Source organism: Podarcis vaucheri (genome assembly GCF_965113315.1).
Source record: "Podarcis vaucheri genome assembly, chromosome: 7".
In the NCBI taxonomy this organism is placed as follows: domain Eukaryota; kingdom Metazoa; phylum Chordata; class Lepidosauria; order Squamata; family Lacertidae; genus Podarcis; species Podarcis vaucheri.
The window spans coordinates 3017647-3040959 of record NC_138765.1 but is presented as its reverse complement, the minus strand read 5'-3'; the positions used below and the strand labels follow the sequence as shown (position 1 = coordinate 3040959).

At 49.4% G+C, this 23313-nt stretch overlaps 1 protein-coding gene and 1 long non-coding RNA gene across 3 annotated transcripts in view; both read left to right on the top strand.

Moving 5' to 3' along the window:
* The window catches only part of TIMM50 (translocase of inner mitochondrial membrane 50), a 40563-nt gene extending 17657 nt beyond the window's left edge, over positions 1-22906 (top strand). For both annotated transcript variants that reach the window (XM_082231324.1, XM_082231323.1), the window contains exons 4-11: positions 5457-5478; positions 11710-11768; positions 14069-14188; positions 14934-15038; positions 17244-17342; positions 19119-19275; positions 20771-20877; positions 22306-22906. In XM_082231324.1, coding sequence (XP_082087450.1) covers positions 5457-5478; positions 11710-11768; positions 14069-14188; positions 14934-15038; positions 17244-17342; positions 19119-19275; positions 20771-20877; positions 22306-22407 — 771 coding nt within the window. In that variant the 3' untranslated portion in view covers positions 22408-22906. The remainder of the gene's footprint in view (positions 1-5456; positions 5479-11709; positions 11769-14068; positions 14189-14933; positions 15039-17243; positions 17343-19118; positions 19276-20770; positions 20878-22305) is intronic.
* LOC309536692 lies at positions 5058-5285 on the top strand. The gene is made up of 2 exons (XR_014221704.1): positions 5058-5179; positions 5221-5285. It is a non-coding gene; the product is annotated as an uncharacterized lncRNA (long non-coding RNA).
* Positions 22907-23313: the final 407 nt, after the last annotated feature.

Genomic DNA, 23313 nt, shown 5'->3' with positions numbered 1-23313 from the left:
GCTGAAGCTTCTTCACTGATTGCGCAGCGCAGCTCTGTCCCTTGATGCAGCCCCTCAGCTTCAAGGTGTGAGAGCCATTTGGCTGCAGCCCCAAAGCTCAAGTTACTTTGTCAAGCACAAAATGGAATAACCCCCCCAGCTCAAAAGTGGTAGCTGACTCCTAAAAGCAGAGGTGTCAGGTGTTGGGGATATGTTCCCCCAGTCATGACTGGTTGTGGTTAATGCAAAGAAGCACTCTGGACATGCTCATTGTTGCTTTCGACATGGTAAGTGTAGTCTCTTGGCAGTGGGCTGAACTCTCACTAATAGTTATACTGTAAATGTGTTCTCGAAGCTACCAGCATGAATTTGACCAAACTGCGGGAGGCAGTGGAAGACAGGAGTGCCTGGCGTGCTCTGGTCCAGGGGGTCACGAAGAGTCGGACACGACTAAACAACAATGATGCCTTTGTTTTGCTCGGGTGTCTGTCACTGGTGGACTCTGTCAGGATGTGCCAAACCTGGACAAGGGACGATTTGTGGTAACCTGGAGGAAGAAAAATGGGTCAGAGCAGTTTCCTTTCCCCCTACGGCATTTAGCGCATCATTTTGCGTCACAGTTGGGCAAAATTGCCATTTATTTATTTCTTGCATTTATCTCCTACCTCCTCAATTAATCCCCATATCAACCCGGTGAGGTCGGTTAGGTTGAGAGGGAGTGACTGGCCCAAGGCCCCCCCGAGAACTTCATGGCAGAGTGGGGGGATTTGAACCCTGGTCTCCTTGGTCCTAGAACAACCTTCTAACCACTGCATGTGGCCTTAAATCTGCAGTGTGGCAACTATCCTGTTACTTGAGAACACCAAAGACTCACCAATTGCTGCCTGAGAAGAGTTAAGGGATATTTCTAATGGAGATAGCAAGTACGAAGAGGAAAGAGATTGAGCGTCTGATTTGTTTCTGTACCTTTCACACTTATTTCATTTGATGCCATTGGCCCCATTGAGATTCCATTGGGAAGAGGCATATAAATTGAGAGGCTTTTAACACCCTGCCTTTACACACTAGCTCAGGGAAGCTCACACCGTCGATCGAAACAATTTGTAAGAGCTTTATACAACAGAAGAAGGACATAATCCTGTTTGATGGATAGCTGACTTCCAGAGCCGCTTGCTCAATGCACCTCCAGAATCTGTGACAAAACCTCTCCATTGCTTCAAAATCCTGTTTCTTGCCTTCCTAGGGCAGCCTTCGCCAACTCTGGTGCCCTTTGGATTACAACATGCATCAGCACCAGGATGCAAGTCCAGACAGCTGGCAGGTGGCGAAGGCTGCCCTAGGGCATCTTTGCGTAGGTGCAGCAATGACAACTCCTGAACCCACGTCGTGGCTTCCACCAGCTCTGCAGAGCAAACACAGCCCCCCCCCCCCCGCCATGTCAATTCTTCTTGTTGCACCAAAGCGTTGTCTTGCTAAGCTTCCTCCGTGTCTGGGTCTCTACCATATCCTGCCCATCCTTTTTAAAAATAGGTCCCTGCTCCTGGAAGGGTGCTGTGGGTTATGGGAAATAAATACACCCCCGCCACACACACACACAAACCAACAATAACCCATGTTTTCTGTGTGTGCCACTCTTCCTTCCTGTTGCCCATTTTGACCCTGCCTGTTTTCCACTGACCCGTCTGCATTGGAGGAACAGCCAGCACGAAACCACTGTCCGCAGCTGCCACATCCCTGAGGTAGTTGCTGCTCTGTAAACATTGAAGGAAGGAAGGAAGCAAGTCATGCCGCTGCTATGCAGCATCGTTCCAAGAGCATTTTCACTGGGGAGATTTGGCTGGCTTGTTGGAGACACCTGAGCAATGTATGCATCCATTCTGCTACGGAGCTCTAGCGCATGGGTAGGCAAACTAAGGCCCAGGGGCCGTATCCGGCCCAATAGCCTTCTCAATCCGGCCCGTGGACAGTCCAGGAATCAGCATGTTTTTACATGAGTACAATGTGCCCTTTTATTTAAAATGCATCTCTGGGTTATTTGTGGGGCATAGGAATTCATTCTTTCGTGTCGCCTACAAAAAAAATATAATCCGGCCTCCCACAAGGTTTGAGGGACAGTGGACTGGCCCCCTGCTGAAAGAGTTTGCTGACCCCTGCTCTAGCATGTAAGAATTGCCTCCCCAGATCAAGCTAACAGTGGGGAGGCAGCAAGGCAGTGGTCTTTCCGAATGTCCAGCCTGGGCTGTCTTCACCCTTGAAGATTATCTTGATCTCTCATGGTTCATTGACCCTCATATTGCTCTGTGGTGAGATAGAAGCCTTTCTCACTGCAATACCTCAAGGACCACCTCTCTCCATACGAACCGACCCAGACCCTGCAATCATCATTTGAGGCCCTTTTTCATGTGCCCCCTCCACCAGGGGTCCAGAAGGTGGCAACACTGGAATGGGCCTTTCCTGTGGTGGCTCCCCACTTGTGGAATGCTTTCCCCAGGGAGGCTTGCCGTGGGCCTTCATTACATACATTTAGCACCAGGTGAATCGCTCCTCTTCTCCTAGGCTTTTGGCTAATTAAACAATCTATGGCTAATTAAACAATCTATGGCCTGGGGGGGGGTAATGGTTTTCTTTTTAATGTTACTGAATATTTAATTGTTATTGTGCTCTGTATTTTTGTAGTTTTATACCGTAAACCATCCTGCGATCCTCAGATGAAGGGTGTATATAAATTAAATGAATAAAACGAATGTAGACCAAACAAGTCTATAAAGATGCATTTCCCATTTCAAGGTTTTCTGGTGCCCATCAAAGGTAGAAGGCAGCTGCCTGTTCCCAGGTGGGAATTTGTATCCTCCTGGTCCAGAATCTTGAATTGGTTGCGCTTCTCTGCCCAATTTTCTTTTATTGCTGATAAAATAGGAATGCCGGGGCTCTTGCTTCATAGGGCTGAACAAGCTGAAATTAGTAAAACACTTGCATGAAAATCCTTCCTCCAGCTTTGCGTGCTTTCGGGATAGGGATGTTGCAGTGGTTTTTTTAATTGTGTTTTAAGGCTGATGTGTTTGCCTCCCTCGGCTCCTTTTGTGGGGGAAGAGCAGAATATAAATGTAATAAGTAAACAATAGATGAAGCCCGAAAACTGTAAAATGGTGTGGGTACAGCTGCTGGGGAGGTTTTAAGACATAAAAGGCAAAACAGGACGATGAAGACAAGAATGAGCCATCTTAGGACTTCCGGGTTGGCGCGATCTGGAAATGGCGGATTCCCTCCGAGCTCCGGAGGGAATCGGCTCAGCGGTGGATGGGTCTTTGCCGTGCCGGCGACACGGGGACCCTTAAAAACCGCAGGCGCGGAAGCCTGCGGACTGAAGACTCAGCGGGTGCCTTAAGCGCCCCCCCTGATTCGCGAAGAGCCTTTTTAAAGGCTACGGAGGGGATACGGGGGACGGCGCGGCACTGAGAGTCGATCGCTACCGCCGCTGAGCGAAGCCGCGAGCCATAACTGGAGAGCGCTGACTTCCTTCCTTGAAATCTGGACTGAAAAAAAAGAACCCGTGAGTAATCTGGAACTGAACTTTAAAAATTTTACCTTCTGAATTTGAGACGACCGGGGGGTGTGCTAAAAGGAAGTCCCCCCCCCTTGCAGACGATCCAGAGCAATGATATAAGAGCTAAGCTGGAGTGCCTACCCTGTAAAGGGTGAGTTTCAAAAGGTCAGTAACTTCCAAGATTTGGAAAGGCAAATTTGAGCAGGAGAGTGGAGTGTTGGAAGAGACTTTGTTTTGTTGTATACAACCCTCCCTCCCGGGCCCGGGAGCGACCTGCTTTGAAGCCTGTATAGAGGAGCAGAATTTGACAGCTGTCAAAGCTGTCAAATGGACTGTTAACAGTGGAAAAATTGCTATTTAAGATCTCTCCGGATTAAAAGGAGTTACAATTGAATCAAAATTGTTGGGAACAAAGAAACAATAACAGGACAGAGGATTGTTGGAGAAAAGAACATTAAGTAACCAGATTCCCTCTAGGGGGAATTCTGTGGAATTACAATGGCTGTGGGTGGAAAGATACTGAGAGAAATCGAAAGGATGTTTTCACTGGTGGGAACTTTACAGGAGCAGACTACAGTTATGAGTAAACAACTGATGACCTTGAATTCTGAAACAAGTAGTTCTGCTGAATGTAATGAGGACTTGAGTGAGAAAGAACCCACAGCTGAATTCGAAATAATAAACAAAGAAGAGGAGAAGACAAAACAAGAAAGAGAACAAGTTAAGTGGGAAAACACTAACCAGAAGCCGACATCTGGAGAACACAAGCAAGGAGACTATTGGATTAAGTCCATTTTAAGCCTACGAAAGATACAGAAGACGAAAGTGGAGGCCCCGGGAGTTTATGGAATTCAGGAACTTGAAATAAAGAAGTACAATTGGGGCCTCCACACAGACTTTGATTTTGATTATCATCAAGACTCAGGCCTTGTGGAAATTCTTCAACAGATGTCTCTAAATATGGGAAGAGACTATGGACTGATTGGATTGATTGCGAAGGAGCTCTTTCGAGACTCGATGACCAACAAAAAGGACTACCAACAAAACCGGCGGAGAGGGACTGAAAGAGATTTGAGAGCCTCGGACGTGCGGAACCCAGGCTAAAAATTTTTATTTTGGACATGTCTTGGGAAAGGACGCAAACCGGGGATGGGAGGGAGGGAAGCATTTAAATTCAAACAACACTCAAGACCAGGGGGTTTAGTTAATAAGAAAATCATTCAAGAAAAAATGAGAAATCGAGGGAAGAGAATTGGGGTCCAACTTAGGGAAAATTTATTTTTGTCTTTCTTTATAAAAGGATTAATATTAAGATGGAAAAGGAAATGCCAACTTGCTGACATAAATTTGGGAATAGGGAGGCAAGGGTGGGGGTGGGGGGAAGTCAAGGACTAGGGTTAGAAAATAAGATGTTAGGAAATTGTACATGTTTGTCGTCTTTTATGTTTGTTTTGGTGTTTTGTGTTTTGTTTTTGTCTATATAAAATGTGAAAACCCAATAAAAATATTCAAAAAAAAAAAAAAGAATGAGCCATCTTAAGAATAGCTTCTTCTCCAGAGCGATCTCGGCCCTGAATGGGAAGCCTGGACTTTGAAAGTCATCTAATCTTCCTTGCTGTATTATACTGTATTGTTTTAATTAGTGTTTTTATAGTTGTTTTGATTTTGTGTGGAGTGCCCTACCTGGGTGGATGGAGCAGCCAAGTAATTTCGTTGTCCCCGAGAGGGGGCAATGACAATAAAGATATTATTATTATTATTATTATTATTATTATTATTATTATTATTATTATTATTATCATCATTATTATTATTATTATTTGAACTGTGAAATAGGCACACTCATAGGCTGTTTCCCCTCTGCTTTTGCCTTGTGACTTGAAACATGCTGTGGAGTTAAAAGAATTATACTACCTTCTCTTTCTCTTTGCAGATCCCCGATGAGTTTGATAACGGTGAGTAGGCAGACCATCCTCCCTGCTTTTTAAAAGTCGCCTTGATATGTTGGAGTCACAGCCAGCTGGGCAGAGGAGAGCCCTTGTTGGTAGCACTGGAAGACTTGAGAAAGAGATGTTGTTCTAGGGGCCTTTCTGCGCCTCGGAATACCTTAGTCAGCGCTTGGGCTTTTTATGTTTTAAGAATCCCGTGCGTTCATCCCTACAAACATGCCAATTCCCACCTCAGATCTTGCAGTACAGATGGCGTTTTGTTGCAGGCGTGTGAATGTTCTCCACGTTTCAGTTGAATTATCTCCTGAAGTTTTTGTAATGGCTAATCAGTCAAAGTGGAACTGGAGCAGCTGAAAAGCCATAAGATTCATGCTTACCTGACGACTAGTCCTTGTGGTACTTTCTCAGCACAGTGATGAGCCCTCACCGTTTGTGTGGACCAGATTTGAGGGCATTTGAGAGCGAAACAGGTGCTCTGGTGGCTTCTGAGGCCTGCTAGGCAGCTTTCCGAGTGCTCGTAGAAGAGAGCTTTATGCATGCTCTGGATGGAAAGTTGGAGAGTGTGATGACTAGCAGAAGTGTCATTGAGTGCAGTCTTCCTCAGGTTGGTGATCTCCAGGCACTTTTGTTTTCTTTCTTCCAAAATTTTTTATTCCTTTTATAACACAACTAAACAACACAAGCAGAAAAACAAACAATACAAACAGATTCTTGTCTTATCCTTATTTTTTCTAAACATTGTTAGGTGAGCTTCCCCAAGTCCCCCCCCCGCATGTGATTTTCATTTTACCTCATCTTTAGCAGTTTACATATATCGTAATTTTAACCATTTTTTAATCACACTTACTTTTACCATAAGAATCTTCACGTTTTATCCCTTACAAATAATACTACAGTGGTACCCCGCAAGACGAATGCCTCGCAAGACGGAAAACTCCCCGGGACAGCAGAGAAGTCTTCTCTGCTGTCCCAGGGACATTTTAAAATGCTGGGTGTCGGGAGCGAAGCGTTCGCTCCCGACCCCCAGCATTTTAAAATGTCCCCGGGACAGCAGGGGCTTTTAAAATGCTGGCGGTCGGCAGCAAAGCCCTCCTGCCCCCGGAGCTTGCGGGGCGGGAGGTGGGGAGAAGGGCTTTTCTTCCCACCCCCAGCCTTCAGAACAGCCTTCTGAAGGCTGGCAGTGGGAAGAAAAGCCCTTGTTCCCCCCCCCCCCAGCCTTCAGAAGAGGTCGGGGGACAGACTGTCCCCGGACCTGGTCTGAAGGCAGTTTCCCTAGGAACGCATTAATTGATTTTCAATGCATTCCTATGGGAAACCGTGCTTCGCAAGACGAAAAACTCGCAAGAAGAAAAAACTTGCGGAACGAATTAATTTCGTCTTGCGAGGCACCACTGTATTCTAAAATACACCATCTTCTACTTCTAACCCTACAGCCTATATCCACTTCCAGAGCTATTCTAAGATTTAAATATTAGCATATTTTTTCAAATATTCTTTAAACTTCTTTCAGTCTTCTTCCACCGCCTCTTCTCTCTGGTCACAGAGTCTCCCAGTCAGTTCGGCAAGTTCCATATAGTCCATCGTCTTCATCTGCAGACCTCCAGGCACTTTGAACTCCCCTTAGCCCCACCTAGCAAGGTTCGTGTTTGGGGCATGATGGGAACTGTAGTCCCAACAACATCTCCAGAGCACGAAGTTGGAGAAGTCTGAAGCATGCTGTGTTGCAGCCTGACCTTAAAGCTGCACAGAACAAAGGTCAAAAACACTAGAATGGGGGAAAAGGCCACCGTTCTTAGTTCTCAATGGTTTTACATTAAAGCTGTTGTTTGACCCAGGTGCAATTTGGGACATGATAGCATTTTGTACCTTGTGTGCATCCATAGATTTTCCCTGCTCAGGCACCTTCTTCGCAGCTCAAGGCACATCTGATAAAAGCCTGAGTCTGTCTTTAGCGTTTTAAATTTGTGCTGCCAGCTAGCCAAGCGCCTTCCGACACTTCAGTTTTTCAGCAGCTGAGAAGTCTGGTGGGCAGGCTGGGGGGGGGGGGAGAGATGCAATGCCCCAGAAGTTAAGCTATAAATATGTTAAGTCCTTGATGTGTTAAACCGGAGAGTAAGGGAACAGCAACAGGCGTGACCTGCTCACCCACCCACCTCTTTACAGGGGGAAGAAATTAAAACCCCACGTAACACTTCCAGGAATAACCAGAATTGCTTTACATTTCTAATTGGGCGGGTGAAAGGTTTGGGGAGGAGGCTTTTTTTCTGCGGCTGCCTTGAGAGCAGATGTACCGGTGCATAAACAGCACGCCTGCCCCTTGTCAAGAACAGAAGGTCAGGCGGAACTTGTGCCAGGGGGGCGGGGGGAGTTCACAATGCTTCTGCTGCGCCCCACAGACACCCCCACCCCAGTGCCCGTTCTTGGAGGCTGCTGGAGGCAAAGAGCAGTCACTGAGGCTATGATGCGAATGAATGGAGAGGCGGGGAGCCTTTGGGGCAGGGGAGAGGGGGGTGGGAGGGTGTGTGTGCCTGTCCCCTGGGGCAAGGCAAAGCCATAGGCATTCCAGATGTCCTCTTTAGCTATTCCGCTTTTGAAGAGAGAGAGGGGCAGGTGGAGAGGCAGATTTCAAGACAGAATCCTGTGGGGAGCGAGAGCTTTGGGTCAGACTCTGAAGCCGCTTCCTCCAACCTGCTGCCCATCAGCTGTTTCAAACTCCCATCCCTCTCAGCCAGGATGACCAGCGGCCCAGAGCGGCGACGGGGGTTGTCGTCACAAATACCTGGAGAGAATCGGGTTTGCAGAGGCCTCTCCTTTTCCGTACCATTGCAGAGCTGTCGACTTTTACCTTTTTTAAAGGGAAATTCCTTTATTCCGAATAGGATTCCTCTCAAGAAAAGGGAAAAGATGACAGCTATGCCATTGGCGTGTCTTGGTTGCTGGAGATTTTGCTTTGCAGCTGCCAGTTTGACGGGGACAACACCCTGTGTGCGCCTCTGGCCCACGAGGGGGCCCCCAGGCGTGATTCTCTCCTCGGTGTGCTTAGTTTTGGGTGTCTCCAACAGTCCCGCTCCGCGGAGCAACCATCGTCTTCCCAGCATCCCCTCCCTGGTGCATCGTCAACAGCTTTCGCCCCTTGCCAAAAAAATGCACACTTTTGAGCTTGGTTTAGTGAAGACACTGTTGGGCTATTTCTAGCTCCCTTGTCCTGAAATACTTGCACACGAGCGGGGCCATTTATTTATTAATTTATTTAATAGGCTTTCGTAGTCCAGGAGTTTCAAAAGCGAACGGAGGCTCTTGGGGGGGGGGAGTCTGTACAATAGAAGGCCAGATGGAACTTAGCGCAGGGCTTTCAGAAAGCAGATTGCCCAGTTAGGGGAACTTTCCCGATAAAATATGTAGGAAACCAGTAGGGAGGGGAGGGTGTTGTGGTTTTTTTTTTTTTTTTTTTTTTTTTGCCTGGGATAGGAAGCTTCTTTCACCAGCTCCTTTCAGCCGGCCTGGCATATGCTCCCAGCAGATTAAAAGGCATTCTCCAGTCGTGGCCCCATTGTGGCCCACAATAGATTTATTATTTCTCTTCCCCACCCCCTCCTCACCCCGTTTACACTTCCCACCACTTTCCCTGCCGTCCAGATTTTCAGCTAACTCCCCAACCTCATCCACCCATTGACAGAAAGTTGTACAGGTTCCTGTTGGCACGTTTTGTGTAAGCTGCTCTGTCCCGGTTCTTGCACTGGGAGCACCGAAATTGCTCTCTGCAACCCTCCTTCGCTCTCCTTGTGTCTTATTTAATTGTCAGCTTACTTCACCCTAAGGAATCTTTAAGAGCTTAGCTTTTAAAATAGTTCACCATTCGTTGGGAGGTGTCTAACACAACATTCCCTAAATGTGGGTGTTTTGTTTGTTTGTTTGTTTGTTTGTTTGTTTGTTTGTTTTGGTGTGTGTTTTTACTACAGTTCCCATCATCCCTAGCTAGCAAGACCAGTGATCAGGGATGATGGGAATCGTAGTCCAAAAAAGGAGCTGAAGACACCCAAGTTTGGGAAACGCTGTGCTAGCATTTTACAACAAAGAATGGAAACAGCAGCCAGTAAAATGGATGTTTGGGGGGAAAGTGTCTTTGGTTTCCTTCGAAAAGACAGCAGGGAGGAGCTGGATTTTAGAGAAATTTAGGACTGCCATAGCGAAAGCCCTGCTCCTTCTAGAGTAGGGCTGGGGAGCCCTTAGCCCACCAGGTGTTGCTGAACTACAACTCCCATCAGCCCCGTCAAACATGACCAGTTGCCAGGGATGATGGGAGTTGTAGTTCAGCGGCATCCCAAGGGCCAAAGGTATAGTTTTTAATGTTTGATGTTTTAATTTGTTGGAAACCACCCAGAGTGGCTGGGGCAACCCAGTCAGATGAGCAGTATATTCTTCTTCTTCTTCTTCTTCTTCTTCTTCTTCTTCTTCTTCTTCTAATATTTTATTTCCGACATCTGTTGTTGGGGCCAATGTACATCATATGGAAGCCAAAGCAAAGCCTCTTCAGAAGCTCCCAAGTGCAGGTGGATGAGTGGGAGGAGAGCATTCCTTGAGGCAGAGAAATCCAGTCTATTAGATAATTTAATATATGGTGCAAAATGATCTAAATCATGCTGCCCACCCCATCCCTGGTTATCTAGCCTGTTTACATGTACAGAGCTGGAAGACTGATCCTGTCCTTTGTTGCAGCAAACCAGATATCAAAAGCTTTAGGGCAGGTAACAGTTTATGTAAATAGATACCAATTATTTGAGCTTTCTTCTTGACCAGCGAATGCCTGCCGGAATTTTTAAGCTGGTTTCTAGAAAACAAAACGAATGGCCTTAATTTTTTTATAGCGTAACGTCGTAGGTCGCTAGAAATGTGCAGACACTGAAGCAAGTGTCTGAAGCAGGGTGGCTGTCCAGGCAGCTTCCAAACAGTCGACAAGCTTTGAAATCAGTCGACAACATAGACTGTAAATTATTGTGGCCGGTTGCATCTTTCTGTGGTGCACGGAGCCTCCTCAAGTAAAGCCTTGTTTCTTCTCACAGGCTCTGTTGACCGAGAGAAGAGATTGATCTAAAAGTCGGAACAGGTTCTGGTTCATCCGAGTTGGATGAGCCTTAATACCGGTTTAACTTCGTTCCTTCCTGCTGCAGCCAACTGTCTAAAAATGAGGCGTTTCAGTCTGGCGGTGGCCGGCGGCAGCCTCTCAGCCAAATTCCACCATATAAGCCCCCGGCAGACACCTGAATCCCTTTGGCCTGTGTGTTGGTGCAGCCAGTCATCCTCCCCAGCTGCTCAGCTTGAATTATCATGACAATGGCTCCCAAATTACGCCCCATTCAATGCGCCTGCCTTTGATTGATTAACTTACAGTTTCTGTTTGAATAACCCTGGCGCTAAGATGCTGAAGCTGTAATCTCAGAGGGATAGTTAACAGCGCTGGTGTGGGACTGTGGTCTCGGCTCACACGCTCTTTCTTCTTCAGCCTGACCTCTGCTTAAGTGAGCTGGTAATTGAGGAATCCATTAGTATTCTTTTGGAAGGACTGCAGGACTCCGCATATGTTCAAACTGCATCAGATGGCTTGGGGGGGGGGACTGGGGGGGCGTGTTACAGAACAGGGAGCCCCGGCTAAGCTGCCAGCCACAGAGCCCTGCTTGGTTAATACCCATTCACAGATAGATTTAACTTTTGGCAGCCTTACGCTTATTAGCTGCTGCTGCAGCAGCAACAGAATCATAGAATTGCAGACTTGGACAGGACCCAAAGTGTCATCTAGCTCAATCCCCCTGCAAAGGCAGGAATTGCAGCTAAATATTACCTCTCTTGGTTCTGGGAACACTTTTCAGTCCAGGAGGGAGTTTTTTCTTCCCAGTGATAAATGAATCAACAAGCCAGGTTGAACATAAACTGGCTTGAAACAGATATTACTGGAAAACTTATCCAGCCCCCAAAGATTCCCCAGGAAGTGTAGTTCTGTTTTGCTAGGTCTCCCTAGATTCTCTGCATGAAGCCTTGACAGTTAAAGCAGAAAGGCACATCTGTGTGAGTAAAGTCTACCAGCGCAGAGACACGCACCGTCCCTCCTTGACGGAAAATCCCCTCCATGTATTTGGAGGGAAGAAATGAAGTTCAGACACACGCAGAGCATAAACTCAGGTGCCTTGACTTTCCTGCAAGGTGTTTCCCATGGTTGACCCTGTTCTCTGAATTGGCTTTCAGATCCCGTAGTGATCCAGCAGCTCCGAAGATCATACAAATACTTTAAAGATTACAGGCAGGTGAGTGAGCCTTCTGTGGTCCTTTTTCAGAATCTGTTCCTGATTCTCCCCAAATGTAAAAAATGGCTTCCCCTAAGTGTCATCAGGAGTTGTATCCTAACTGGGTTTTAAAAAAGGTAAGTTGCTGTGCAGGCACTTCTGTGTCCCAAGAGTTCAGGCCCTCGGATCCCTTAAGTTTAAAGCAAGTTCCTGGTTGTGGAGAAACACAAGGAGACCTTAACACTCCTTTGCCAGTATTAAGTGCCGTGACCAAAAGAAAAGCTGGTTTTGTTTTCTCCTGTTGAAACACCTGTTTGCAAATGGGTGCTGCTACTCTGAATTCTACGCAGAAGTTTTGTTGATTTCAGCCCAGAGGCACCCAGAGCCTTTGTGCGCGTGTGCCAGTGGCGCTGAACGCTTTCTTCTGCCGATTTTATGCTCTGCATTTAAGCCAGTGTCATGGCTTATTATGGGTTTGTATGTTGAAAACAGTTGTTGCTTTTCCACACACACACACACACAACACACACACACAGCTCAGAACTTATAAGTGACATTTGAAGATGGACTCCGGGCATCTTACTAATGAGCTAGTTTTATTTAAGCCTAGTTTTACACACAGGAATGCAGGAATCGCAGCTAAAGAACCCCTGACAGATGTCCATCCAGCCTCTGCTTAATAAACAGAGCCCGGGTTCCAGTGGAGTGTGTTCCACTGTCAAACAGCTCTTCCCTACAGAAAGTTATTTCTGATGTTCAGTTGGAATCTCCTTTCTTGTGATTTGAATCCATTGGCTCAGTTTCTGCCCTCTTGAGCAGCAAACCCCCCCCCAAAAAAAAAACAAGCTTGCCCTTCAGATATCTGAAGATGACTGTCATATCACCTCTCAGTCTTCTCTTCCCAAACGACCCTTGTGAGATTGAAGTGTGTGCAGGTGGATGGACTGGTTAAAAAAAAGGAAGCAAACCACCACTTTAAATGGTTTTTGTTTTGTTTTGTTAGTTGTATGTGTTAGTGTTTTGTAGTGTTTTTTGTACTGTATTGCATTGCTGTATGTTCTTGTTTGTTTGTTTGTTTGTTTGTTTTTTGTAGTGTTGTGTTTAATTTGTTGGAAAATTAATAAATATTATTTTTTAAAATAAAAACAAACAAACCACCAGTCACCAAGCCTGACGGGCCTTGGGTTTTTTGTGACAGTATCTGTATGGCTTCTGCTCCTGGGTTATTGCTGTGCTATCAGCACCTCTGTGCCTCTTGCTGCTGCTGTGCACTGAGAATCCCATCTGCCGCCAGGGTGATAAAATCGCTGGCCTGAACTCTGCCATTGCCAGCGTGCAAGCTGCTTTGAGCCCGACAGCTTTGCTTTGCTTGGCCGCTCCTGGTCCTTTTAAGGACCATCGCCAGGCACAGCTGGGGGAGGGAGGGAGGGGGGAGTCCGCTCTACAAAGACTTCATCCTTGTAGCAGCTGCAAGAACGCACCTTGGCTTTTTGGTCTGTCTGGATACTGTGAAGACTGGCTTTAAAACAAATTGCAAAGTTTGAAGGTCTTTCCAAAGAAAAGAAAAACTTGCACTGTGTACTCTTGTGTTGTGTTTCTCCGCTTAATTGAAAGAAGTAATAAAATGTACAGATCGGAACAACTGTTTGGACATAATTGAAGCAGTCTGGATCCGATCTGATCCTCAGTATGTGGCTCCAGAACAGCTGCTGCTGCTGCTGCTGCTGTTAATTATTTCCTTCCTTTTTACCAGACCAGAACTGTAGGTGTCATCAGATAATGAAAGATTATAGTTAGAAAGTAATTAAACTCCATTAGCTTTGGCTGGTAGCCCTACTGTGCCCCTATGTCAGGGGTCCTCAAACCTTTTTCAGCAGGGGGCCAGTCCACTGTCCCTCAGACCTTGTGGGGGGCCGGACTATAGTTCGGGGGGGGAATGAAAGAGGGACAGTGAGTGGTGCGCAAAAGAGCTCCGGAGAGGGGCTGGCACCAACAGAGCCCAGCCCCCTTCCTCCTCTAGGCAGGGCAGGGAGAAGCCAGGAGGAGGGAGGGTGGTAAGAGCCACCACAGTGTGAGGGAGAGGGAAAGAACGTGTACTGGATGTGTTCCTGGACTGTCCGTGGGCCAGATTTAGAAGTCACTTGGGCCTGATCCAGCCCTTGGGCCTTAGTTTGCCTACCCATGCCCTATGTGGACAGAGACAGCCTAACGTCTGTCTCTTACGCTGTGGTGACCTCTAAGTTGGATGCCCCAAAGGAAGGAAGGGTCTGTCCTCCACTCTTTTAACTGCTGCTGCTGCTCTTTGTTTGTGTCTCTTGCAGATGATCATAGAGCCAACCAGTCCTAAGCTGCTCCCGGACCCCCTGAAGGAGCCCTATTACCAGCCCCCTTACACTCTAGTCATCGAACTCACAGATGTTCTCCTTCATCCGGAATGGTCGGTGCGTATCCCTCCTGGGGGCAGCATTTAGGGAGGTGCAGCAAACGTACTCGTTTCCCCCCACCCCACCTGAGTATTACTTGGTCAGATTAAGTGATATGGTAGTCTATCCCTTGACGGACAGCACAGAGGACTGTTTCCTGCACTCCTGTTTGCAGTGCAGTAGCTGGGATATGCGGGGACGCGGGTGGCGCTGTGGGCTAAAGCCTCAGCGCCTAGGGCTTGCCGATCGAAAGGTCGGCGGTTCGAATCCCCGCGGCGGGGTGCGCTCCCGCTGCTCGGTCCCAGCGCCTGCCCACCTAGCAGTTCGAAAGCACCCCCGGGGGCAAGTAGATAAATAGGTACCGCTTACCAGCGGGAAGGTAAACGGCGTTCCGTGTGCGGCTCTGGCTCGCCAGAGCAGCGTTGTCACGCTGGCCACGTGACCCGGAAGTGTCTCCGGACAGCGCTGGCCCCCGGCCAATAGATGTGAGATGGGCGCACAAACCCCACAGTCTGACAAGACTGGCCCGTTCGGGCAGGGGTACCTTTACCTTTACCTTTTTAGCTGGGATATGCAGTAAGAGCTGCCTTAGTCTTTGGGGACGGGTCATGGACTTTTCCTGGTCTCCTGCCAGCGTTGATCTGTGCTGGTTGGCAAGCGCTCTTTCTGTGCAGCTGGTTCTGTATCTTTCTCCCAGGGCTCTACTTTCTCGCCTCTTGTACCCCAACCGCCCTGACGCTGTTCTCCCCCCCCCCTCCCTCAGTTAGTGACCGGCTGGCGCTTCAAGAAGAGGCCAGGCATTGACAACCTGTTCCAGCAGTTGGCGCCTCTCTTTGAAATCGTCATCTTCACCTCTGAAACGGGCATGGTGAGTGCTCTGCCCCCTGCCAGGCATGACTTGGCTTCCTTAGTCCTGGAGCTACAGCAAGGCGGAGTCAGCTTCTGACCCTGGGACCCTGATCCCAGGAAACAAAGATGGCTCTGCCTAGGCGGAAATACAGGTGTGCACCACTTTCCTCCTCCAGCGGCGTATTCCCACACAAACCCTCTCTCCTCCGCTTGCGTGTGTGTTTTTGTGTGTGTTCAGGGTGTGTTAAGGAGGGCTGCAGGGATGCTTCTTTACCTGCAGCCACTCAGGGCAGGCTGGACAGCAGGAGAGCCTTGAAGGGGGTCGTAAGAATGAAGGACTTAAAAGGGTTGTGGGAATGTAAGAGCCCAGAGAAAGCAGGTCAAGGCTGGAGCCCATACACTAACACACACACACACACAAATACTTACACATACCTACAGGACCACCTCTCCTGGTATGTCCCACGGAGGACCTTATGGTCTTCAAACAAAAACATCTTGGAGGTCCTGGGCCACAGGGAGGTTAGGCTGGCCCCAACTAGAGCCAGGGCCTTTTCAGTACTGGCCCCGATCTGGTGGAACGCTCTGTCACAAGAGACTAGGGCCCTGCGGGACTTGACATCTTTCCGCAGGGCCTGCAAGACAGAGCTGTTCTGTCAGGTCTTTGGCCAAGGCACAGCCTGACCCCCTCCTTTGGTAATTCTTCACAGAACTCTAGCGCAATGGTTGCCATTAATCTGATTTGAACTGATTTTAGAATGAATTGATTTTAGAATGATGTATTATTTTACTGTTGTTAGCCGCTCTGAGCCCGGCTTTGGCTGGGGAGGGCGGGATATAAATAACATTTTGTTATTATTTTATTTTTATTATAAATCATGCAATTCGAGCACACTTGCCATGTTTTGCTTTTGTTGGATGTGGGGAAAGGACATGAAAGCTCCACCCTAGACTGTTACCCATCTTATCTCAGGAACCATAAACACTAGAAGTTTGCTGTTTCATTAAAAAACAAAGAGACACTGGGCTTCTTGACATCCTGAATTCTGTGCCAAGTGCCACATCCCCCATCTGCGTGGTGCAAGGGCTGGCAGGGGTCCACAGTTGGGGTTGGGGTCCCCAAAGCCTTGCAGCGGACTCAGGAATTTGTGTCGTGTGGGAGAGGGCCGGCCTGCCTGCCTGCCTGCCCAGCACCTCCTGGGTCAGCCTCCTCCCTTCCCCTTCTCCTTTCTCACGCTTGAGTGGCGGGAGGGGAGTCCCACAGGGGAGCGTGCCACTGCTCATTTGAATATGTATGGGTCTGCTCATTTGAATATGTATGGGTCCAGCCTGACGGCCATTCAGCCCATTGAATCCAGGCTATTACTGTGCTAATTGAGTGGGCCTGTCCTTGTGGGGAGAGAACAACAGTGGCCAGGAGACTTGTGGGCAGAAGACAAGGGAGCAGCCTGGCTTGTTTGCTCTTAGCACAGGGGATTCTGTTAAACCCAGGTCTAAAGCGCTATCTGCGCTCAGAGCTGTGGCTCCAGTGACAATGTGCGTTAATCTGCGATGCTTCACAGTTTAACAACCACTTAATGACCCCTTCCTAAGAGAGCAGACACATTAAAGAGGGTGTTTTTTGGTCCACGTTTATGAAATGCCTTCCAGGGAAAGCCTAGCCTGAGCGTATTTGGGAAGTGGTGCAGGCTTGTCCAGTTTTGGACCGGATGTCAGCATCTGTCTGTCTCGATGGGAGAGTGTGCCTTTTGGCATGAAGTCAGACTCTCGGAAGCTTACAGCGCCTGCTGCAGCTGTGGAGACCGATCTGGGAGAGACCTGTTTTGTTGCAGCTGGGCCAGATGAATTTTAAGCGACAGCCCTGGCCTATGAGGAGCCACAGCAAAGTCCGTTAGTGGCAGAGTGCCCCACAGCTGGCCAAGACCTGAGGCACAGGTTGGCACAGTATCCCTCGGGGCGGTGAGACTTGTTCCTTTTGCTGGTGACAGCAAGAATAGACAGGCCAGACCCTCGAGGCACATTCTTTATCACTGTGTGTGCAATCAAGCTGTGTGTTTATTCGGGAAATAAATGTGCCAGTACGGCCTCCTGAACCAGTATAGTAAGCAGCTGAATGGCACAATGTAGAAAGCACCTTCCCTCGCTCTTCCCACTGTTACAAAGACAGAGCCTGGAAATGTTTTGGGCATGTGAGGTGATTCCGCTTTACCCTTCTCCATTCCAGACCGCTTTCCCCCTCATCGACAGCGTGGACCCTCACGGGTTCATCTCCTACCGGCTTTTCCGCGATGCCACGCGCTACATGGATGGGCACCACGTGAAGGTATTTGCAGCCAGGCTTTCCATGGGGGGTGGGGGGAGATGCCCAGCGGTGTTTGTGGCCTTGTGTGTTCATGCGCACGTTTATCTCTGGGTGGAGACATCTGGATGGCAGCAGGTTGTGCTTGTCATCCCTCTGGGGGAAAGTTACGTCTTTCACAACCAGGATTTCGCTTTTTCTTCCTCTCCTCCACCTGGGAAGACTCAGCCAGATGGGCGGGGTATAATAAATTATTATTATTGTTGTTGTTATACTTCTGGGAGGGTTTGCTCTCTAGCAAGCATCGATGAGAGCACCCGCTTCAGTTCCCAGACTGGATCCCCGGTGCCTCCTTTGAGAGCTATGGCCAGTTTGGGGTGAGGGTGGGCTTGGCGCTTGACGCAGAGCCCCACAGAGGAGAGCGCCTGTGGGATTTCTTTGCCCTTTTACCAGTTGCCTGCCGAGTGCAGGCTGAGCATTTTGATCTTGGCCTCCTCTGGTCTTGCCTTAAAACCACCGAGAATGGGCGTTCTGAAATCTTGACTCTTCACACTGCCCCAGGGTTAAGTTCCAGGGGGGCTGAATGCGAGTGAAAATCCACAGGAATGCACTGCAAGGGATTGAGACCTTTCGAACGTCCCGACGCTCCCAGTGGGCTCTGGCAAAGGGGCGCTGGTCCTCCCTGTCTGCATCTCCTTGCAAAGCGATGTCATGCAGCAGCAACCCGGGCCTCCCTTGCAGCCACAGCTGTGTTTCGAACCCGTGGCCCCTCTACCCAGCCTAGGCGAGCGCAAGGCTGGAGCAGCAGGTGTCTGCCCTCCTCGTGTTCCGCAATGCGAGTTCCCCTGTGTCTGTGCTCCACAATAGAGTGCGGAGGGCTTTGCGTTGCTGCAAGCCAGCCTGCCTTCTGTCTGTCCTCCTCCCTCCTTCCCTCCCTCCACCTCCCATCTGCTGCCCCAGAGCCTGTGGGGTGTCTCTTTCACTCCATGGCATGTGCGCTTCTGATTGTTGTGGATTCTCTTTTCTTTCTATTTTCCTAAGTGAAAGCGGGGCAGGGGTGGGGGGAGGAGGAGGAGGGGGGAGGCAGGCAGAGGAAGGGGGCAAGGAGTTCTCCCCCCCCCCACCTGCTATGAGGAGCGGTTCTGATGTTCCTCAGAGATGGTAAAACTGCAGAAGGCTTGTACTGTAGCTGCAGCGTTGAAGGCAGGGAAAGAGGAAAGAACGATTCTAGCGAGGGAGCCTTTGATATAGCACGAACGCCCATGTGAGTGAGGGGGGGGGAGTACTTAATGGGACGGTCGAAAGAGGAATGGTTTTCATTCTTTCAAAGAAAATAGTTTTGCATTTCAAGGGAGGTTCAAATCAGTTTCTCCCCGCCTCGCCCCTGAAGTTCCTTATTTGGAAGCAGAGTCACAGCGATCGTAATGTTATTGTGACACAAGGCAGGTTCTGTGCCTGTATCGCAGAAATGGATACCTGGATTAAGATTGCGTATTAAATTCAAAATGCCAAGAAAAAAACAAGGTTCTGAGGCGGCAGGGAGGAATCTCCACCAGGAAATTCAAAGGCCGTGATTAGATCTCAAGACACGGTTTCCATTTCAAGCTCTCTTGAGCCTCTCGGGGCCTTTGACCCATTTCTCTCATTGTCAAGTAGGCTAGGACAATTGCACCTTGGGAAGTTTCTGCGTCTCTTGCCGTGTGCAGGCCCGTCCTAAAACGCCTGTTGCGTTTTTGGGGGGAAGCCAGCCTTGTCTGCTGGTGACCCCTCCAGCCTGCCTCTGTGTCTTCCTCTCGCCAGGATATCTCCTGCCTGAACAGAGATCCCTCGAAAGTGGTGGTGGTGGACTGCAAGAAGGAGGCGTTCCGCCTGCAGCCCTTCAACGGCATGGCCCTGAAGAAGTGGGACGGGAATTCGGACGACCGGACACTCTTCGACCTTGCCGCCTTCCTGAAGAGTAAGGAGACATTCGCCCAAAATAGAACCATAGAATTATGGGGTTGTAGAGTCCATCTAGCCCAACCCCCTGCAATGCCGGAATCTCGGCTGAAGCATCCATGATAGATGGCCGTCTATCTAACCTCTGCTTAGAAACCTCCAAGGAAGGAGAGCCCACAACCTCCTGGGGGAGACAGTTCCACCGTTGAACAGTTCTTGCTGTCGGAAAGTTTTTCCTGAGGTTTAGTTGGAATCTCCTTTCTTGTAACTTGACTCCATTGGTTTGAGTCCTGCTCTCCAGAGCAGAAAACAAGCTTGTTTTCTCTTCCATGGGATCTGGCTAGCCCAGCCTTTCTCAACCTTGGCTTCCCAGATGTCATAGAATCCTAGAGTTGGAAGAGACCACAAGGGCCATCGAGTCCAACCCCCTGCCAAGCAGGAAACACCATCAGAGCACTCCTGACATATGCTTGTCAAGCCTCTGCTTAAAGACCTCCAAAGTAGGAGACTCCACCACACTCCTTGGCAGCAAATTCCACTGTCAAACAGCTCTTGCTGTCAGGAAGTTCTTCCTCATGTTTAGGTGGAATCTTCTTTCTTGTAGTTTGGATCCATTGCTCCGTGTCTGCTTCTCTGGAGCAGCAAAAAACAACCTTTCTCCCTCCTCTATGTGACATCCTTTTATATATTTGAACATGGCTATCGTTGGACTACAGCTCCCATCATCCATAGCCAGCTGGGGCAGCAGTCAGGAATGTTGGGAGGGGTTTTCCAGCAACACCTGGGAACCCAAGGTTGAGAAAAGCTGGGCTATAGGTCGTGGGATGACCCCAAAGCATTTGTAGGATCCTCATCCCTGTCCAAGGGTATTCGGTGAGTGCCTGTTCCACATATCCATGGCAGTGTCAGGGTGCAGAACTTCAAGGCCAGACAATCTCTTATTTTGAAACACAGCAGATTTCTGACTCCCACCGCTGCAGAGAGGAGCTACATGGCGTCTAGGCACTGCTGGGTGGAATACAGGAACCCCAGGAGGAGACCCATCTTCTGCCTTCTTCACTGCCAAGACTAGGGCTGGGGAAAGGCTCCTTGCCTGAAACCCTGGAGCAGGGGTCAGCAAACTTTTTCAGCAGGGGGCCGGTCCACTGTCCCTCAGACCTTGTGGGGGGGGCAGACTATATTGGGGGGGGGGATGAAGGAATTCCTATGCTCCACAAATAACCCAGAGATGCATTTTAAATAAAAGGGCACATTCTACTCATGTAAAAAGACGCTGATTCCTGGACCGTCCCCACAGGCCGGATTCAGAAGGCGATTGGGCCAGATCCGGGCCCCGGGCCTTAGTTTGCCTGCCCATGCCCTGGAGAGAGTAAACAGTCCTGAGCTAGATGGAGCAATGGTCTGACTCAGGGACATAAGGAAGCTGCCCTCCACTGTGTCACTAATACATGAAATGGGTACATGACCCAGGCTGATTCTCCTTTAATGCTTGTTGCCTCCTTCTTGCCTGGCAGCCATTGCCTTGAGTGGCGTAGAAGACGTCCGGACCGTGCTGGAAAACTACTCCTTGGAAGAGGACCCACTGGAGGCATTCAAGCGCCGGCAGTCACAGCTGGAACAGGTGAGGAGGAGTGCAGAGTCCTGGCTGGGGGCTTTGTCCTTGGGTGGGGGAGGCTGCTACTGCTTTGGTGAAGCCCTTAAACATGGTCAGGGTGCTGGGGTTGCAGAGTCACCATCCCAGTCGCTTCGTTGGGAAATCCTGGTTTCCCTGCTAATAAAGTATAAACATTTTAGCTTACTTAGAATGTTCTAAGCTCACTGCCACACTCAATACAGATCTTAGGCCACGTTTGGCTTTTGCAGATAGTGGGGTCCCAGAAGATTTTTTTGCGTTTCACCACCATGTCTTGTAGCCTTATTGGAGTTCACTGATTGGGTCTGCGTTGCTCCGGGACAGGAGGAAGGAAGTCAAAATGACACCAAGTTGGTTCAAAGAAAGAGTTTATTCTGCTCTCTGGATAGCAGAAGGCACTTGCATGATTAGTCCCCAGCAAGTCCAAAGAAATGACAGGTTTCATTTAGTTTATATATCCTCCAGGCACCCTCTCACTCCTCTCCTAGGAGCTCAACCACGTCGGCGTACGTACACAGGTTGGCATCACATATGTTCCTGCTCTGGTACTCTCAACCATTAAAGGATCTTCCTTCCTGTACTTCTGACCATAAAAGGATATTCCTGTTCCTACTCCTGTCTTGGAGCAAGAGGTCACTACTTCCGAGAACATGCTCTGGCGTTAGTCCCAGACTTGGGTCTCTGCGTCATTTGTGGCCAGGACATAAGATATGTCTGTGTCTGTTCTACTGGTAAAGTCAAGGCCAGTCTTGCCGTCAAACTGATAAGGGAGAGAGCTGTGTTCTTGTTTTGCATTTGCTCAAGGGCTAAAGTTTATGCATTTTAGCTAAGGAGAAATGGGGATTTTGGTGCAGTTTAAAAACTGCCTGCACAGTCAGTTTTGGGGTTTGGGAAACCCATTTCTTCAGTCTTGGTTGGTTCTCCTTTTTCTCAAGGGAAGGCAAGTGCCTCAGCGGATCTGCAGAATGCCTTCTCCACGCATTGGCCTAGTTCAACCTCACATTAAACCACAGTTTAAAGCAAACCATGGTTCACTGTGACGTGAGCAGCATGCTGGTGCATGCAGCAAAAAAATAATAATTCATGCAGCTCTTCCCCTCCACTGCTGTGCTTCTGCAAACAAAACAAGCACCTGAGTCTGCCCTGCCACGCCGTTCGATCCTGGGCTTGCGGTTTGTTTTTCTCCAAACCCACCCTGGGCAAGCGACCAAGCTTTGCTGATCATCTGCACGAAGGCAGTTTAAAAACAAGTCTCTGGCCTAACGTGGCAGGTGAGCCAGGCTGCTGAGTTACTCTGCTAGCCTCCTTGACACGTCCACATGTACGGGAATGGGATCGGCAGGGCTCGGGGCGGCAGCCTTCCTGGATTCCTTGGTGGTGACCAGGCTCCCCTTTGTGTCGCCTGTCCTTTTGCAGGAAGAGCAGCAACGCCTCTCTGACCTCTCCCAGCACAAAAAGCAGCAGCTCTTCCTGGGCTCCCTGGCAAGCCGGCTGTGGCCTCGCTCCAAGCAGCAGTGACGCCGGCGCCTTCGAGGGACAGCCACGCTGCCCGCAGAAACGGACTCCTCGGCCGCTCTGGAGGCGACAGCCACACCTGAGGGTGCGGCGCAGACTTTGCCCCCCAAAGCCAGGGGCTGCGAGAGCTGGCACCCTCCGTCTCATCCTTCCCTTAATTTCCAGCAGCAACATCCCCACCAAGGCCTGGACCGCTGTGCGCATGGACTGGGATCTCTCTTTTTCCAGGGGAGGAACTCTTCTGGAGCAGCAGGATTTGTGGTGGCCTGTTGAGCAGCCTCTCCTGTGCGCAGCCAAGGGAGTGAGCCTCGCCGTCCCAGCCAGGAAAGGGGGGAGGATGGGGGGGCGCGCGCGCAGTGTTCTCCTAGATCGCCTCCGGACCGGTCTCTCGCATCCTGCTATCATGTTCCCTTCAGGCTCCAGGCCCTGCTGCTACTCTTCTGGGGCAAACAGAAATGAATGTTGGGTGTACTCTGAAATAAATGGCCATCTTTCTAGCGAAGGCGCTGTCGGGCCCTGTTTCCCAGCCAGAATGTGTGAATGTGTGCGCTCGAGTCTTCATCCTCTCGTTTAGATGGAAACCTGCTTCCTAAGAGACAGCCTCTTTTTCCAGCGCGACTTCCCTGGCCCCACCTTCTCCCCACCTTGACATCTCAGTTCAGGAAAGTCAGCTCCAGTCTTCATCCGGAGTCCAGGTCCGGATGTAAACAGGAAAGGGAGCCAGCTGGGGATATGCTGGGCTAAAGTGGGGTGGGGTGGAGTGTGGAGGGCTGTGACTTGTGGTTTCCCACCACCCCCTTCCCCGTAAATGTCAGTAAAAACCCTCTGGGACAGGGATTTCTACTGGTGCTCGGGACTGTCCCTCTCAGCCCAAATGTATAATACGCGATTTGCTGTGCAAGTAACGGG